This window comes from Filicampus tigris, chromosome 15 (genome assembly GCF_054856515.1).
Source record: "Filicampus tigris isolate MCC_2025a chromosome 15, RoL_Ftig_1.0, whole genome shotgun sequence".
Classification (NCBI taxonomy): Eukaryota; Metazoa; Chordata; class Actinopteri; order Syngnathiformes; family Syngnathidae; genus Filicampus; species Filicampus tigris.
This window is the reverse complement of record NC_141231.1, coordinates 12,737,218-12,754,148: the sequence shown is the minus strand read 5'-3', so window position 1 is coordinate 12,754,148 and position 16,931 is coordinate 12,737,218. Positions and strand designations below refer to the sequence as shown.

Genomic DNA, 16,931 nt, shown 5'->3' with positions numbered 1-16,931 from the left:
AGTTAAGCCAAAATTTCATTATTAAAAACTATCCATAACTCATTCACTGCCAGACATTTTTAGACCTTTTACCCGAAGGTTTGGAAAAAAAAAAAAAGGTTCCTGGGATTGTGAAAAGACAAATGTCAATGGCAGTGAAGAGTTAAACATTACTATTAAAAATGCACTTCAAATAGTTGACAAGTTTTGTTTGTACAAGATCTTCTGAGTAATGAGACATCTGTTGTCAGAAATGCCACATTCACCTAGTATCCTATAAAAAGCATCCTAGTAAAGCTTTAAATTGATGACAAAGCCATAGTACATTGACATTTTATTGTAAAAGAAAAGATGCACACAAAATGGAAATTTCACCTACTTCAGTCAGATGCTTGCATAAAAAAATACCAACATGTCATGCAGTATCAACATTTTTACTTTGTTCTAAATTAGAAGATTTTCAACGGATTCTATATGAACATTTTCTAAGACAAAGCAGCAAAAATATGCCAACTAACATTGTGAAAATTGAGTTGCGCCAACTATGTGTATCAAACGGGTTCCGCTTAGAGACAACACACAAGGGTATTAAAATAACACAAAAACAAAGGGAGTAGCCATGGAATGTTTGCAGCAAGAAACAAAAACAATGAGTCTTACGATGGCGAAGGTGGTTTAAAAAAAGAAAAAAAGAAAAAAAGAGAAAAAACATTCTCCTTGGTTTCCTCGATGCATCCTGAGCCTTTAGCGGTAGTGACGAGGCGGTGGGCTGTGGTTGGATGATCTCCTAGGCGGACTATGGCGTGACATGCGAGGAGGGGACTGGTAACGCGGCGGCGGCGATCCGCGGTAGGGTGGCGAAAAGCGACCTCTGGACCTGGAGCGGGACCGCGAGCGACCCCAGTTGGGGGTGCCTCTATCCTCGTAGACACGGATGTAAGCGGTCTCACCCTGCAAACGAGGACAACAGTGAATGTGCGCTCCAGTGGCCGAGGTGGAGGGGCATACCACGGGGTCTTCCACTCACTTGGTGAGAACGGAACTCTGTGCGATCCAGTCTGCGTAATGCGTAATCCATGTCCTCTCGGCGGAGGAATTCTACCACGCCCTCCCCGTCTCGCTGCACGTCGGCAAAGCAGACGTCGCCTGCCTCGCGCATGTGATCTTTCAGATCTTGCCAACTGCCACTTGGCGGTAATCCTGAGATGGCAAACATCAATTATGAAATCCAAAAGATCTAAAATAACTTGGTACCCAACCACACGCTTGGACGATCGTCTACTCAAGTGAGCCCCTACATTAGTCCTAACTAAGCCTTGTGAGATGCAACTCTATCCAATTCCCTAATAAACAACAGAACTGGACTTTGACGTTTGGGGACAACGGTATAGGTCTAAATTTTAAAGGTTTGCCTTATACAAGTAGTCGAAAAATAAGAGTGACAAGGACGAAGTTAAGACCTACCAGTCATTGGTTTGGTGATTATGCCGATTTCAGTAACTCGCGCCAACGTGAAAGCCACCTTGACCTGAAGTCCACCATGACAGAAAAGTAAAAGGGATTCTCTTTAAGACGTCCATATATTAATCCTTCCGGTCCGCCACACGATTTCCTTCAGTCGGCCATCAGCTAGACCTGCCTTTGACCTGTGGCTTCAATCTACTAGTCCCTTTGTCTTTCAGTCTGCCATGAGAGAGACATCTGCCTACAATTCATCACTTCCAGCAAGTCCCTTCATAGCGCAGCCCGCCAAGAGAAACGGTCAATGACTATTCGGACTTTCTACTCGTCCCCTTGAGCTAAAGTCCGCCATGAGTGAAGAAAAATATTTCCTACAACTTTGTGCATTCTTCTTACTCCTGGACCCTTTGTCTTTCAGTCCACAATTAACACCTGCCTGTGACTCATAACGTCCAGCTAGTAGTCCCTTTGTCGTCCAGTCTATCATGAGAGAGCGACATACCCACCCATGATATAGGACTTCCATTTACGGGTCACTTTGTGCTGCGGTTCTCATGAATGAACATCCGCCAATGATTTTTTTTACATCCTTCCTAGTAGTTTCTTCAGTCCACCATTAAAAACACGGACCATTTATGATTCATGACATCCTTTACTAGCGTCTTTGTGCTCCACTCCGCCATGAGAGAATTATCTGACTACGACTTATGATATCCATCCACTTGTCCCTTCCTCCTCACGATCTCCATAATTGCAAGAGCTATCTGCCTGTCATGATTCATGACTTCAGTCTACTAGTTAGATGGGCACGAGTGAAAGAACATTATCTTCCAATAACACTGCATGTCCTCTTTATAATGGGATTTGTCCTTCAGTCCATCTTAAGAGATACATGACTGACTCGACTTGTGAAATCCATCTAACCTTTGTCCTCCAGTCCGCCATGAAATAGCAAAGACATCTGCTCCATATTCACGACTTGCATCTAGTTTGCAACGGGAAGTGAGACAACTCTGTAAATGTTCACGTTCCAATAGGTCCTTTTGTCCTCCAGTCCACCATGAAAGCGCACGAAGGACCTGTCTATGATTCAAGAGTTTCTCTACTAGGCCCTTTACACCGAAGTCCGCCATGGGAGTAAGAAAAATCTGCCTCTGAATTTCCACTTTTCTACCAGTCCTTTTGTCCTGCGGTCCGCCATTAGAGACTGTAAATCCACTGTCCTCTTAGTCCCTGTATGCTGCAGTCCGCCTTGGATGAAAAAAAAAAACATACATGCCAATAATCTTGGATGTCCCCCTTTGACCTTCAAACTGTAGTTTGACCTGCCTACGACGCTTGACAGCCATCTGCTTGTCCGCTTATCCTCCAGTCCGCCATTAAAAGACCAAGGAGGACACACGCCAACAATTCTTGCCTTGCATCTTACTAGTCCTTGACATCTGGTCCACCCTGAGACATAGCTGCCTGCAATTCCTGACTTCAAACTACATGTCCCTTTATGCTGTCGTCCGCCATGGGAGGGCAAGAGACGCATGCGACTCTGCATGTCCACTTCTTAGTGGTCCACTTGACATCCAAGGGCTATTATTAATGGGCTACAACTGCAGATGTCCACCTACCGGTCACTATTACACGGAACTCAGACCTCCGTGTTGGGGGTCCAAATCTTCCTCTGGGTCCACCACCTCCTCTATCACCACCACCACCACCTCCCATTGGATTAAATTTACTAGAGGATCGAGGATACTCCACACGCAGTTTGGAGTCTCCATATCCATATCCATTCCTTCCATAGACGGCATCATCCGCATCCCTAAGAGAAGAGAGCACAGAACTCCTTACCTAGGTGGGCTAGTTGCAGAAATGTTGCGGATCCATTTCCTGCCGGGAGTGACTTGAGGTGCTAGCACAGATTAAAAACTTGATACACGACGGGGATGAAGCTGGATCCGTCGCCAAAACTCACCGTGGGTCTTCAAATCGGATAAAGGCAAACGGGATAGTGCCTCTGTTGTTCTTCAATTCAATCTCACGGATTTTTCCATATTTGTAGAAGAGATCCTCGATATCCCTCTCCTGGACATCCATGGGCAGATTCCCGACATAGATCCGGCCCTCCGACATGGTGAAGGAGTAAGATGCACTGCTGCTGACACAGAGAGGGAATGGTGGGCACCTGTTGACTTTAAGTTCACTTAATGTGTTTTGTAGTAGTAGTTGTTATCGTAATGCTAGTCCAATCCTCCAATTTCTTAATTTAGTCAATGATAAAAATGATAAACCAAGGCTTGTTGTGATCAGATGAGCTCAAAGGGAAGTGTACTGAGAATCCAGACGTGAAAGGTTTAAAAACAGTCAAGTAAAACACTTTGTCAGGCAACTTGAAATATACAACGGGACCAGATTGCACAACTTGTAATTTTACACAGAACTAAAAGATTTGAACACCAAGACAATTTTAGTAAGTCATGGTTCCTTAATTTATGCCTGTGATACTAGTAAAGCCACAGTCATTCATTTTAGCTAAAGCGGGGTAGACAAGGTCCAATCAAGATCTACAGAAGGCTTGATTATCAGATTTATACAGCGCCTTTCCCAACATACAATACAACAAGAAATCATGCGGGTAATTTAAAATGTTGACTATTTTAGGAATGCCATGTTGAAATAGCAGCAATCGTTGGTCACCAGCTCCAAGGAACCAATCTTACCTGTCGGGCCTCTAAAGGGAAGTTCATCAGGCTGCTATTGGCTGTCAAACCGGACAGCTCAATCTTAACAATTTTTCAGTGTCTCATAACAGTATTTTGAAGATGGATACTAGGTATGTCTCGATCAATCATCTCATCGGAAATTGAGCAAAACTTGCAGCAAAACTTAAATTGTGTCTGGAGCAACAAGGAGACAGATGATGCATCTTCCACATTATGTAACGTGCTTAATATTAGCGTTGTATTAGTATAAATGGCATGGCAATAATTCAAATTTGTTTGCAAATTTTATGCTAAAACCCATGAAGAGATACACTACAAAAAACAATGTCAAATTAAGAGCTAAACAAGAAAAAAGCATTACACTTGTGATACACAAGTGAGGGATGAACTTCTTTGTAAATCGGCATGGAGCCAAGTTTAGCTTGGGTTGCTGCTGGAGTTTACGATATTGCATGTGAATGTTTTCACTTTGTGGGGTATCAATTATTTGCAGGTTTTTACTATTCGCAGAAGGGCTCAGCCCCTATACCCTTTGAATAATTTATATATGTGTTATATATACATTTTAAGACGTTTTTTGTTGAGTGGTGTGTCAAGACATTTTTTCAAATGTAAAATATGTGCCTTGGGTCAATGAGGGTTGGGAAACACTGGTGTCCTACACAGCTGACCTGTTTTCCTGGTTTGGGCCATGAGTGAATAGCGCCACTTTTTAGTGTTGGCCTTATTTAGTTGTGTTGCAATACAACATTGGACGAAAATTAAATGTTTATCACTTGAGCAACGTTATTTTTTCACATGAACAACGTTATTTTTGACCAGTGATGTTTTAACACAATCGTTAAGCCCACAAAAAGGTCAAAAGAGTCACGGGTGAGGTTCGATGCCAGGAAACAACAGCGAGTATGCCAAATGTGGCGTTAGTAAAACCAAAAGTAAAACGAATAACAGGCCACGGAGGAATTAGGCGTGGTAAATGTTACATTTAAGTGCTCAAGAAACATGGCTACGGCCGACACGCGTTCACAAAGGGAGACGTCGGCCTAGTCACGCTCGAAGCGTTGCTAACAAAGTAGCATGTCACGCTCGCGTCGCTTTGTGCTGAAAGTAGCCTGCTGGACAGCTGTTTGAACTTTAGAAAAATAATCTAAACTAGAAAACGGGAGAAATGAGACAATGAGACCGAATGGTAAAGTGCGATTACAGGCCAGTTATTGTGTAAGTGGTTTTTGTTCTTCGAGCTACTGTCTTAATGCTTCAACACAAGAACTTAGGGAGTCGCACCTTGTTAGTACATTTAAAAATACAATCTTAATTATATTTTTACGTGATGATTAATTACCGTTTAGGATGAATCAAACACCTTTTGTGGAGCCAATGCGACCAGCTCTATCGTTGCTTTGCTTCCGTGTAAGATGGCTAGTGACTAGTGAGCACTGGCGGTCTTGGCTAACACAAGAGCGCCACTGGCTTCTTCGACGGTTCATTCAAAGTAGAAAATATGGGATGTTCTTCTTCTACAGTTTGTATCCAGCTGATGGTGTGAACGTTCTGCTGTAGTGCTGCTGTCTTCGGAAGAGAGCAGCATTTCTTAAAAACAACCAACCCCCTCAAAACAGGTTTCAACGACAGGACTGTACAACCAAAACGAGGATTTTACTTTTATTCGTTGTTTCATTGTTTCAAAAATACCAGTGGTGGCAGAAGTTGCCACATATTGTACTTATTTGTAGAACATACTTGTATATAAAAAAAAGTATCGGGTAAAAAGAACCTGAGATTGACTTACTAAAAGGTAAATCTATCTATCTATCTATCTATCTATCTATCTATCTATCTATCTATCTATCTATCTATCTATCTATCTATCTATCTATCTATCTATCTATCTTTCTATCTATCTATCTATCTATCTATCTATCTATCTATCTATCTATCTATCTATCTATCTATCTATCTATCTATCTATCTATCTATCTATCTATCTATCTAGTTAGTAGAAGTAGTAGTGGCAGTATAAATAATACCTGTTTTGGAAACAATCCACAACGAAAAAAAATATTTGAATACAAAATAGTTCCCCTCTTTTATTAAACTAGTTATAAATAGCACCTAACACTTTGTGAGCCAAATCTGTGAGAAGTGATAGCACACATACATTTTACTTACTTACTTTTAACATGTCTATCCCCTGTTCTGTGGGGTTCTGTATAGGTCTGTAATGGATTACTTTATGATTTTTGTTTAGTAATCTCTGAAAATGGATGGATGGTGATCACCTGTATTATTAACACTCGTATTTCTCTCTGGTAGCCAATAAACGTTGGTATAATCTTATCTATTTTCTGTTTTACTCTATTCGTCCATTTATTTGTGATTACAAATTAGGTATGGTTGTTGTTTCAATCGAGAATCGTTTTTCAAGTTAACTGACATGTTTTACGAACAAAATATCCATCTCTCCCCTTAACGTACGATGCTTGCTGACGTCATACAACAACAAAGGCTAACGTGCGTACGTCACAGAAAGCTTTCTTAATTTTGGGTGAGGGGGGAGGGGGCTGTTGTTATTACATAACATGTCGACAAGGGAGGACCCACCCCCATCTTGAGAAGAACATTATGCAACTTGCCAAGTAAAAGGGGCAAACGTGCCACCTTGCACAGACACAATAATGTCGTGCGCCAATAAGATCGTCTCCGCTCTCGTCCGGGCCAACAAGGCCGGCAAGCTGCGCTGCCTCCCCGCCACGAGATGCAGGTCCACGGCGGCGGCCACCAAAGAGAAGGAGCAGCAGCAGCAGATGGTGGATGGACGATGCGCCGTGGTGGAGGCTGAGCCCGTGGAGCTCATCAGCCCGAGCAAGAGCGCACATGGCGGGCAGCCGCGAGGCAACATCAGCGTGGACTTCAACAACACAGAAGAAGCTTACAAGAGTAAGGACAACGTGGAGCTGCTCAGGAGTCTGCTGGTCTTCAAGCTATGCACTTTCGACGTCTTGGTGGAGAAAAACAAGGAGGTGAGACAGGAGCACACTTTTCATCAGCAGAATGCATGGTGAACATGTGGACTGAACACTGCAACTTGAATCAGATCCGAAAGAATAAGTAGCGAAGTTGAATTGATGCATTTAACAAAGAAATGATTATTTTAACATGTTTTTAATTGTTAGTACTCGTAGTAGCAGAGGAGGAGTAGCAAGTCCTTAATTTAAATCAGTTAAACATTGAATTTAGAGAAAATAAAATTCCATTAACGTTAGTGTTATTAATAAGAATGTGATAAATTCACTAAACTGTGATTCATTTGAATTATTATTGCTATTTAGTGAATTAAACAAAAATGTAACTTTTTATTGTAGGGATAATTAACTAGCGCTGATGATAATCTAATTTCAATACCTTGTCATTATTTTGAAATAATACTGGTTCAGATGGGTGTAAGATTTTTAAATGTATTATATGAAGCATAATTCATTGATGGATTAAAAATTTATTTATGACATTGTGAATTTGAATATGAAATGAAAAATTTAAAAAATGTATTTTAAGAAATGTACATTAATATTATTGCAATAAAGCAAATGACTTAAACACATTATTATTAATTTAATTGATTTTTGGAAATTATTATTCTTTATTTTTAATTCTATTATTATCATTGTTAACCATAATAAAATATTTTTCAACTTTTCTTTTCCTTTATCTCCTAACGACTTTCTTCTTTGTTGCTATGGTACCTTCTATGTAGCCTACTTTAACTGTGTGTTCCTACATTTGAAATTTCAGCAGCCAAGAACATAGTACACAACATGTGTCCCATGTTGCGCAATATGTGGCTAACTTTTAATGTGTGTAAACTTGGGAACAATGTGTTCCATATTTCCAGTTGATGGAGTTGAGCAAGAAAGTGCTGGGTCAGTGGCTGTTTGAGAAGCTGATGAAGATGACCTTCTACGGGCAGTTTGTGGCGGGCGAGGACCACAACGCCATCAAGCCTCTGATCCAGAAGAACCAGGCGTTCGGTGTGGGCGCCGTGCTGGACTACAGCGTGGAGGAGGACCTGACGCAGGAGGAGGCCGAGAAGAAGGAGATGGAGTGAGTTCATGTTTGACTAGACGCAGTGGAATGTGTTTCTTATTCAATGCCGTCACGTGCTGCTTGGTTGAAACTGAGCGGGCCCATTAACACGGCCACGTGCGTGCGTGCGGGTTAGGCTCTTATGTAAGCAAAATGGGGGAGGAGGGGGCACTTAGTGGGTGTAATATGAGCAAAACAACCATTCAGTTCTAAAAACAAATAAAAGCTAAGAGGAGCTGTAAAAGCACAGGAATGCTCAAATATAATAATTAACATAAATAGAACTGTTGCGTCATATTTTCTACATTTTGCTTGAACTTTATGACGTCCAGTTACCAGTTTGTTTTTATGTTAACGAGTTATTTATTAGTGTAATATAACAATTAAACGTTATCATTTATAATAAATTACACTGAAGGTGACCTAAAATGAAGCATATTGTTTAGAAATGTGTGATGTAGGCTGTAATGAAGTGTCCGATGGGTTACATTAATATCTTAAATCAAGGCAAAATTGTTTTTTCCAGGCTAGCTATGTTTCCTATCGTCAAAATGTATTGTTCTGATGGTAGATTATTCAGTAATCCCATTATTTCCTCCTATCAGTTACTATGACATGCTGCATGTTCTGCTTCCCGTAGCCACGATCAAAACAAACACAAACATGTTTGCTCCGCGCAGGCACAAATCAGTTGCTCACATGAGCTCAGCCACTATTGGCTGGTCAGGACAGACCCCTCTCTTCTGATTGGTTTGTCGGACTCGTGCTAGAGTTATATAAGGAAAGAAGGGAATGTGTGTCACCTAAACACAAACACAACTGTTTCCTGTAGTCACTTGCAATACAAACAATGTGTTCTTGTGTCTTTGGCAGAATGACAATGTCGATAGCTGCTGTGGCTTTTAGCTCTTAAAATGATCTTTCTTTTGGTTTCTTTTTACAGTTCATGTGTGTCTCAAGCCGAAAAAGAAAGTCCAGGTGAGTTGTGTAGAGTGGTTGTTGGTGTTCCTGGACAGTTAGTACAGACCACTTTGCAGGCCGTGGCATGGTGTGCCGTGCCAACATATGATCTTGCCGCTATAGGTTATATTTGGACCTGTGGGGGAAGCTCGAGGGGACTGGTTAGGACTGGTTCACTCTTGATTCTGAGAAGAGATTTGGTTCGGGTTACACGGCGAAAGCGGTATCATATATTATGACTTTACCAAAATAGTAGCCACATCTCATTTCACTTTTGGTCAATGCAAAAAAGCTGTGAGTATCCATCCAATTTCGTGGCAAATCTTGGAAAAGATCGACGCAATTTAGATGGCATTGGTTGAAAACTTCAAATTTTTGCATCAAGGATATCTGCTTCTGATTGGGGCTCATTTTGATAAATTCCCCAGTAATTGTCAAATTGCTGAACTCTGCCTAAAATGGCCGCTTCAAACTAAAATGGACGATTTTTTTTTGTTCCATTTTAGGTGTGTCTCCTTGAGATACAAGCATACTGAAATAAATCTTACATGTTTAAAATAGAATAGAATAAAATGTCTTGTCATTGTCCATCAGCTATACAATGACATTGAGATTTATTTTATTTTCTACTTTATCACATAAGACTTGGTAAAGCCCCTCACATCATTTTTTCTGATGTCAAATACACTTTAGCGAACAGCTGTCGCGTTAATACTTGACTCATCCATCCACCTGAAAAAAAAAATACAGTTTCCTTTTTAACCATAGCACACGGCTCTATTCCCCCTCTAGACGCTGATCACCGCGAGAAGAAGTACAGGGCCCATCGGCAGTTCAGTGACCGACGTGGCGGCGTCATTAGCGCCCGCACGTACTTCTATGCTGACGAGGTCAAATGCGATAACCAGCTGGAAACGTTCATCAACTGCATCAAAGCCTCGGGTAATTACAGATCGTACATCCTATTCGAAACTTGATGAGCAATACATGGACTGCAGTATGACTATGGCCTGACTTTCAGGTGGAGCTTCTGCAGATGGCTTCTCGGCCATCAAAATGACAGCTCTGGGACGCCCACAGTTCCTTGTGAGTTTAACACTATGTCCTGCCTATTAACCATAACACTTACCGGTGTGTAATTGAGTTGTCATATTAGTAGTAAGGTAAGATAACACTATCTCATGCAGTAATGACAGTTTGTCTCATTAAGGCAGTTAATCATTGGCAATTTATCTGGGAATTATTCCTCGCCGATACAGTCAAAGTGGGTGCCAACTTTTCTTTTTTATGATTGTACGTTTAACACAGTGCGTTATCGTCACCTTCCAAAATAAGATAACTGATTATTGTACAACAAGTAGAAAGAGCTGCGACCAGAAGTACAGTGTCAAAATCTACCACTAAAATGATCATCAAACTCTGATGTCGTGCTCCAACCCTCGATGGTGTTCGTAAACCCAAGCCCATCTTTAGTACATAAACAAAAACATAAACAAGTTAACGTCGCTCATGTGTTTAGGCTACTTGCTTCCAAATGAGACTGACGTGGGCCAATTCCCTAGTAGGAGTATGAACGCTGGAATTAGCAAAGATGGCTTCAAACCAAAATGGCCGACTTCCTGTTCAATCTTGAGCATTTTAGAGAGTTGTCTGTCTGTTATGATAGATATCTGACAATTGATGAAACTGTTAGTATTTTTTTTCTCACTTTCTAACAAACTCCAAATGAGCGTCAAAATTTGACAACATGCTCCATCCACATTAGATGATGGAGGCAAACATGGGGACACTTAAGTCTTGTTCGTGCATCTTGTAATGACAGATATGTCCGCCCAATTATGTGCCACAGTTTTTCTGATAGTTTTTCTCTGATCTAAATGATAAATGAAAATCCAGTGACCAAATGTTTTGTGACAACTGTCTTGCCTATGCGCAGCTCCAGTTTTCTGAAGTCTTGGTCAAATGGAAGCAGTTCTTTAAATTCTTGGCAGCCCAGCAGGGAAAATCAGAAATGACGGCACTGGAACAGAGACTGGAGCCGGGACAACTCAAGGTGCATGTCAGGGGATGTTCATTCAAATAATGTGTGAGTGCATTTTATTTTTTGTTACATGAAAATATGTATTTGTAGGAGACTTTGACCAAGCTGGGTGTTGCTGCTAAGGACGACATTGAGAACTGGTTCACTGGCGAGAAGTTGGGACTGTCAGGGTAAGAGTAGCTTGACATATTAAAAATAGACCTTTTGGAGTGTTCAGTGAGGCATTTTTTTTTTTTTTGGGGGGGGGGGGATGCTTGTCTGTCTCTCGTGGAATAAGGTTTATAGCAATAGTTTTTCATTTTGGTAGATTTTTTTATAAGGTCTCTGCATTGCAAATGTTCTTTCCATCCCAGTTATTAATTAATATTTATTTTCAGAACCATAGATATGCTCGACTGGAACAGTTTGATAGACGACACAACCAAAATCTCCAATCTTCTCATGGTTCCAAACCTTCAGGTAAATTTATTAAAAAAAAAAAAAACAGAACGGGGTAATGTTGTGGAAGTGCTCCTTTTTAGAGTGAACTATGCCATAAAATGCGAATTAATTTCCAAAGGGCACATTTCTACACATGCGATATGATTTTTTATTTTATTTTTTTTCTGACAGACGGGCCAGCTGGAGCCTCTGCTGTGCACCTTCACAGCTGAGGAAGAGCGTCAAATGAAGCGAATGCTGCAGCGAGTGGACGTCCTGGCCAACGTGAGGACATACAAACTCAAACTTCCCAAGTGCCTTGTCATGAGTAGTCCAGCGTTTCAATGCTCTTGCTGCGTGTGCCGCAGCATGCCATGGAGCACGGCGTGCGGCTCATGGTGGACGCCGAGCAGACGTACTTCCAGCCCGCGATTAGCCGGCTGGCCCTGGAAATGCAGAGGAAGTTCAACACGGAGAAGCCGATAATCTTCAACACGTATCAGTGCTACCTGAAGGTCAGATCTCTTAGTAACTAATTGAACGGATAGAAACAGTTGTGTTAAGATATTATCCTGAAACTTTTCCCATTGAAACACTCTTACCGCAAAATCTCTGAACCAGATAGTTAGGTCAAAGCAGAGGTGGGCATTTTACGAAAATCAGCATTCAATTACAATTACGATTATTATACTCCATGATTACAAAATTGGCACAATCGTAAAAAACGATTATTAATATTCATTTATGTCCAACAGACTGTTTGTGTACACAGGGAAATCATACTTGAATTTATACATTTGCACAGGGAAATCATACTTGAATTTATACATTTGCACCTTTTTTAAAAATGTTATAATAACTAATTTTACCAATTTTATTTGGCCCAAAAGGAACTCACTCACATGTATTTGTCTTTATATTTTTTTATGATTAAACATTTCCTTGTTTTGTACCCAAAATTAAATGATCGTTTGAATAATCGTGATTTCAATTATTACCAAAGTAATCATGATTACTATTTTTTTTTTTTTCATAATCGAGCAGCCCTAACAAGTTGCTAAGAAGGTAGGTAACAGACAGGTAGGAAGGAAGGTTAGAAGAAAGTTAGCTTGATGGCTAGGTTGCTAATGGGTGAGTGGATGGATGGATTTGTAGGGACCAGACAGGCACTGGTTGGTAGAGAGTTAGGTAGATGTGTGAATCGACAGTTGGGTTGTGTTTCAAGCTGAGAGAAAGACGTATAAGTAGGCAGGAAGCTAGTAAGATGATAAGGAAGGTGGGTTGGTGGTTAGGTAGCTCTTCAGTATCTGTGCTGACAAACTATAAACGATTCCAGGAGGCCTATGACAACGTGACAGTGGACGTTGAGCTGTCTCGGCGGGAGGGCTGGTACTTCGGTGCCAAGTTGGTGCGCGGAGCCTACATGTACCAGGAAAGAACCCGGGCAGCGGAGATCGGCTACGAGGACCCCATCAATCCCGACTACGAGGCCACCAACAGGATGTACCACAAGTGAGCAGTCCCTTCTAGCAAGAGGTCTTTGGTACGGCTTTTTTTTTTTTTTTTTACCAGATGTGTTTTTGTCGCAGATGTCTGGAGTACCTGCTAGAGGACATTGAGCACAGCCGCAAATCAAACATCATGGTCGCCACTCACAACGAAGACACAGTGGAATTCACCTTGGGGAAGTATGTTGTAGTCTGGACAGCTCGCTGAAGGCGTGCGTCTGGCGTTGCATAACAAATGTTCTGTTCTCAGGATGAATGAGATGGGCCTATCATCCAATGAGAATAAAGTTTACTTTGGACAGCTGCTCGGCATGTGTGACCAGATCAGCTTCCCGCTAGGTATGTTCTAACCCCCAGGCCCCTCACTGATACTGTTCTGATACTAACAATAAACAGTCGCGCGGAGGCTTGCGTCACGCCGTTATGTGACCACCGAAGCCAAAGTCTCTCGGTGGTCTTTGAAGTGGTTGGACCTTCAGACAAAAGGTGGTGGACGTATTGTAAAGTGGCCTGTTGGAGATAGCTTAGTACAGGAGGTTATCAGTTTCGAGTTTACTCTTTCAAGTGCAACATGTGTTATGCTACGCTTATCAAGGGTGTCCAAACGTTTCCATTCAGGCCCACTACTTCTAATTTACTTTATAAATGTGCAAACATGCAATTAAACGTATATTTATGTATTAAAAAAATAAGGCAATATGGTAAATCGTTTTTCAGGATTTGGTGGTGTCATTCAGAAACTAAACAAAAGCAATTTGTAGTAAACAATCTTTGAAGCAGTGTTTACTTCAAGAGGAAATCAACCCAAAGATATTTTTTCAAGAGTATGTTCCCAGCAGGACCACTAGCGTTTGTGGAATATGAGTTGAGCAGCAAAATTCACCCATTTTTAGCCATCTCACGGGGCGGCCATTTTGTCATTTCTAACTACCAACGACCAATCACGGCTCAGCTTCAGAAAACAGGTCAGCCATGATTGGTCGTTATCTTAACCCTGAGCAGTTGTGATGTCATTTTCAATCGACAGAAGTGACAAAATGGCCGCCCCCAGAGATGGCTAAAAACAACTGGATTAACTCTTATTGTGGGGAATTAACAATTGACACCACCCCAAAATAGACAAGATGGTGGGTGACAAAGCACAAACTAAACGGCCAAAAGTATTGATTGGCCATGGGTTCACAGGTCACGGATCGTAACTTAACCCCAACGTATTTTCCTCAGGTCAAGCGGGTTTCCCGGTGTACAAATACGTCCCGTACGGCCCAGTGGATGAGGTCATCCCGTACCTGTCCCGTCGCGCTCAGGAGAACCGCGGCTTCATGAAGGGCTCACAGCGGGAGCGCAGCCTGCTGTTGAAGGAGCTTAAGCGGCGCCTGCTGGCGGGGCAAATATTCTACAAGCCTGTCTACTGAGTCGTGGGACCACCAGTCGCTGCTGGCATTTTGCCATTTTGAGCCCCCCATCTTGGGCTAGTGGGGGGTACTGCTTTACAGCAAGGGTACCCTTATTGTTTATAAACTCTTTAGTAAGGTAGCAGTGAGCGTCCTTCAAAAGTGTACAAACAGTTATTTCCTCATCGGCACTTTGTTTGTCATGAAAGCAATTATCAACAACCGTCAGTTCAACAAGGAAGTGTCATCTCACTATTTGGCAACTTACCTAGGTCACGGTGATATTTTTAAAAGTGCAATCGATAACTTGTTCTGGGTAAGAATGGTTGGCACACTATTTGGCAAGAACATAACAAATAATGAATAGATGCAATTTATAAGGGTACCCTTGCCGTAAAGGGTTTAAAATGGCATAAAATGCATATATAATGTACCTCTATTGCTGTCACTCCAACATGCCTTAATACTTGTACGCACAACATTTATGACACAGGGAATTGTACATGTAATCAATATTATGTGTAAATACTGTGCAGTGAATGGATTTAAATTGGATGGAAACATACTGTAGTCAATACTAGTCATTTTTTTTGTCTAAAATTTGTTGTAAAGACTTTGGAACTAAATCAAAATGTACTAGGGATTGTTGCAACAAAGTCACGTTAAATGTTTGAAACTTGGTATGTGTGCTTGCTCTATCGTTTTATTGCCGGTTGATCAGAATTTTGTACAATTGTAAAATATTCTTTCAATAAAACCTTCAAATTAACCCCAGTGAATCATTCATGAAACGATGAGCTGTTTTTTCCCCATCTTTGTTGAATGTAAGTAAAAAGAGAAAAAAACTCGGCAGTAAGATGCACCAAATAATCACACTTGCACGGGGGTAAATTTCATCATGACAATTTAAAAAAGGATAGGTCAAAGGCCCAAATTGTAACATAATGACCAAATCATCACATTCGTGGAGAAAACCTAGCGGGCAAATTGACAATCAGATGACTTGCCCCCAACTACTTAAAACAAGTCAACCCAAAGAAATTTTTTTCAAGAATATGTTCCCACCAGGCCCACTAGTTGAAACACGGCATTCTGATAAATTTTGTCTTTGTGGAATATAAATTAAGCAGCAAAATGCCGCATGTGCGTCGTCAATAGCTGAACTATTTGAGGGAATGCAATTGACGAAACGAGGAGACGAAGGCAAGTCACGTCTCTTTTACCCTGCACACAAAACTGAGCTGATTCTGCCCTTCAACCCTTTGATCTCTAAGCCTTTTTTATGACGACATCAGTTACAAACTATCAACTGACTGAAACCCCAATACTAACCTCAACCATACAGGGAGTGCGCCATCTGCTGGGGATATGTGGCATGACATATCCCACTCATTTCTAAGTGGGGACGTCTTTTGACCACAACTTTTGAATCCAATGGCCTAGAGCAGTGTTTTTCAAACTTTTTGGAGTCAAGACACATTTCTTTCATTGAAAAAATCTCGCGGCAGACCACCAGCTGAAATTGTGGAGAAAAAAAAAAGCGTCCGGACTTTGTCCAAAGTCCAGTTCAGATTCAATTTTCCTGTACAAAAACGTATCCATCACTGTCATCGTCGTCCTGCATCCATGCGTCACTAATGCATCCTATGCTGCTTAAATAAAATTCAAACCAATCTAGTAGAAAAAGCTTCGTTGCATTGGCCGGGAATCGAACCCGGGCCTCCCGCGTGGCAGGCGAGAATTCTACCACTGAACCACCAATGCTTTAGCAAACGTCTGGCTAAAACCAAATAAAGCTAAAACGTAAAAAAAGAACCACTGCTAACCGACGTCTAAAATATTTTTTTCAATAAAAAAAACAAGTTTGAAGCCCGAGTCACGCATTTTGATAGTTGTATCCTTTCTATCTTCCAAAACGCTCACCGCTGACTCTTATTCGAGACCCTTGCCCTAGTTTAAAACCCTAGCCTACCAAAACAGCGCAAAGCAAATTTGATATATTCAGAAAAAGGTAGTTGCATTGGCCGGGAATCGAACCCGGGCCTCCCGCGTGGCAGGCGAGAATTCTACCACTGAACCACCAATGCCTGTTATACGAATTGTGCAAAAAACAAAGTTTAAGCACAGCCACACCTGAAGTGGTGGGTAAGATGACAGTTTTTGATTATCGTAAATTGGCCACAAGTATCAACAAGTATCTGTGGATTTGGTGGTTACGTGGCAGGCAATGATTAGACCACTGACACCAACACTACATTTTCACTCCTACTCCTACTACTATTTTTACAGAACCCTAACCCTATATAATGCAATATGTGTATCTGGGAAGTAAAAAAAAAAAAAAAAAAAAAAAAAAATGGTAGACCTACAT

General features: G+C 41.3%; 2 protein-coding genes and 2 non-coding genes across 4 annotated transcripts; 1 reads left to right on the top strand and 3 right to left on the bottom strand.

The window, feature by feature from the left end:
* Nucleotides 1-300: 300 nt before the first annotated feature.
* Nucleotides 301-5,656, bottom strand: srsf9 (serine and arginine rich splicing factor 9). Its single transcript, XM_086053202.1, has 5 exons — nucleotides 5,500-5,656; nucleotides 3,410-3,589; nucleotides 3,063-3,256; nucleotides 1,007-1,179; nucleotides 301-930 (listed from the first exon to the last, which is right to left on the bottom strand). The coding sequence occupies exons 2-5, from the start codon at nucleotides 3,565-3,567 to the stop codon at nucleotides 724-726; spliced, it is 732 nt and encodes a 243-aa protein (XP_085909328.1). The 5' UTR covers nucleotides 3,568-3,589; nucleotides 5,500-5,656; the 3' UTR covers nucleotides 301-723.
* A 1,068-nt stretch (nucleotides 5,657-6,724) lies between these two features.
* On the top strand, nucleotides 6,725-15,329 carry LOC147135582 (proline dehydrogenase 1, mitochondrial-like). Its single transcript, XM_086053201.1, has 14 exons — nucleotides 6,725-7,177; nucleotides 8,047-8,255; nucleotides 9,181-9,215; nucleotides 9,990-10,139; nucleotides 10,219-10,283; nucleotides 11,134-11,250; nucleotides 11,329-11,408; nucleotides 11,616-11,697; nucleotides 11,851-11,943; nucleotides 12,027-12,173; nucleotides 12,995-13,170; nucleotides 13,248-13,346; nucleotides 13,417-13,505; nucleotides 14,391-15,329. The coding sequence occupies exons 1-14, from the start codon at nucleotides 6,833-6,835 to the stop codon at nucleotides 14,579-14,581; spliced, it is 1,878 nt and encodes a 625-aa protein (XP_085909327.1). The 5' UTR covers nucleotides 6,725-6,832; the 3' UTR covers nucleotides 14,582-15,329.
* Nucleotides 15,330-16,253: 924 nt separating this feature from the next.
* On the bottom strand, nucleotides 16,254-16,324 carry trnag-gcc (transfer RNA glycine (anticodon GCC)). Its single transcript has one exon. It is a non-coding gene; the product is annotated as a tRNA-Gly (tRNA).
* Nucleotides 16,325-16,576: 252 nt separating this feature from the next.
* trnag-gcc (transfer RNA glycine (anticodon GCC)) lies at nucleotides 16,577-16,647 on the bottom strand. The gene has a single exon. It is a non-coding gene; the product is annotated as a tRNA-Gly (tRNA).
* Nucleotides 16,648-16,931: the final 284 nt, after the last annotated feature.

What these genes read in the sequence shown, in the direction of transcription:
- srsf9 (XM_086053202.1), bottom strand. Translation starts at nt 3,567, where the DNA reads ATGTCGGAGGGCCGGATCTATGTCGGGAATCTGCCCATGGATGTCCAG. An exon ending in GTTCCGTGTAATAGTGACCG is followed by an intron (nt 1,180 to 3,062) that starts GTAGGTGGACAT and finishes TTGCCATCTCAG; the next exon opens with GATTACCGCCAAGTGGCAGT. An exon ending in CAGAGTTCCGTTCTCACCAA is followed by an intron (nt 931 to 1,006) that starts GTGAGTGGAAGA and finishes CCTCGTTTGCAG; the next exon opens with GGTGAGACCGCTTACATCCG.
- LOC147135582 (XM_086053201.1), top strand. Translation starts at nt 6,833, where the DNA reads ATGTCGTGCGCCAATAAGATCGTCTCCGCTCTCGTCCGGGCCAACAAG. An exon ending in GAGAAGTTGGGACTGTCAGG is followed by an intron (nt 11,409 to 11,615) that starts GTAAGAGTAGCT and finishes ATTTATTTTCAG; the next exon opens with AACCATAGATATGCTCGACT. An exon ending in CCAGATCAGCTTCCCGCTAG is followed by an intron (nt 13,506 to 14,390) that starts GTATGTTCTAAC and finishes TATTTTCCTCAG; the next exon opens with GTCAAGCGGGTTTCCCGGTG.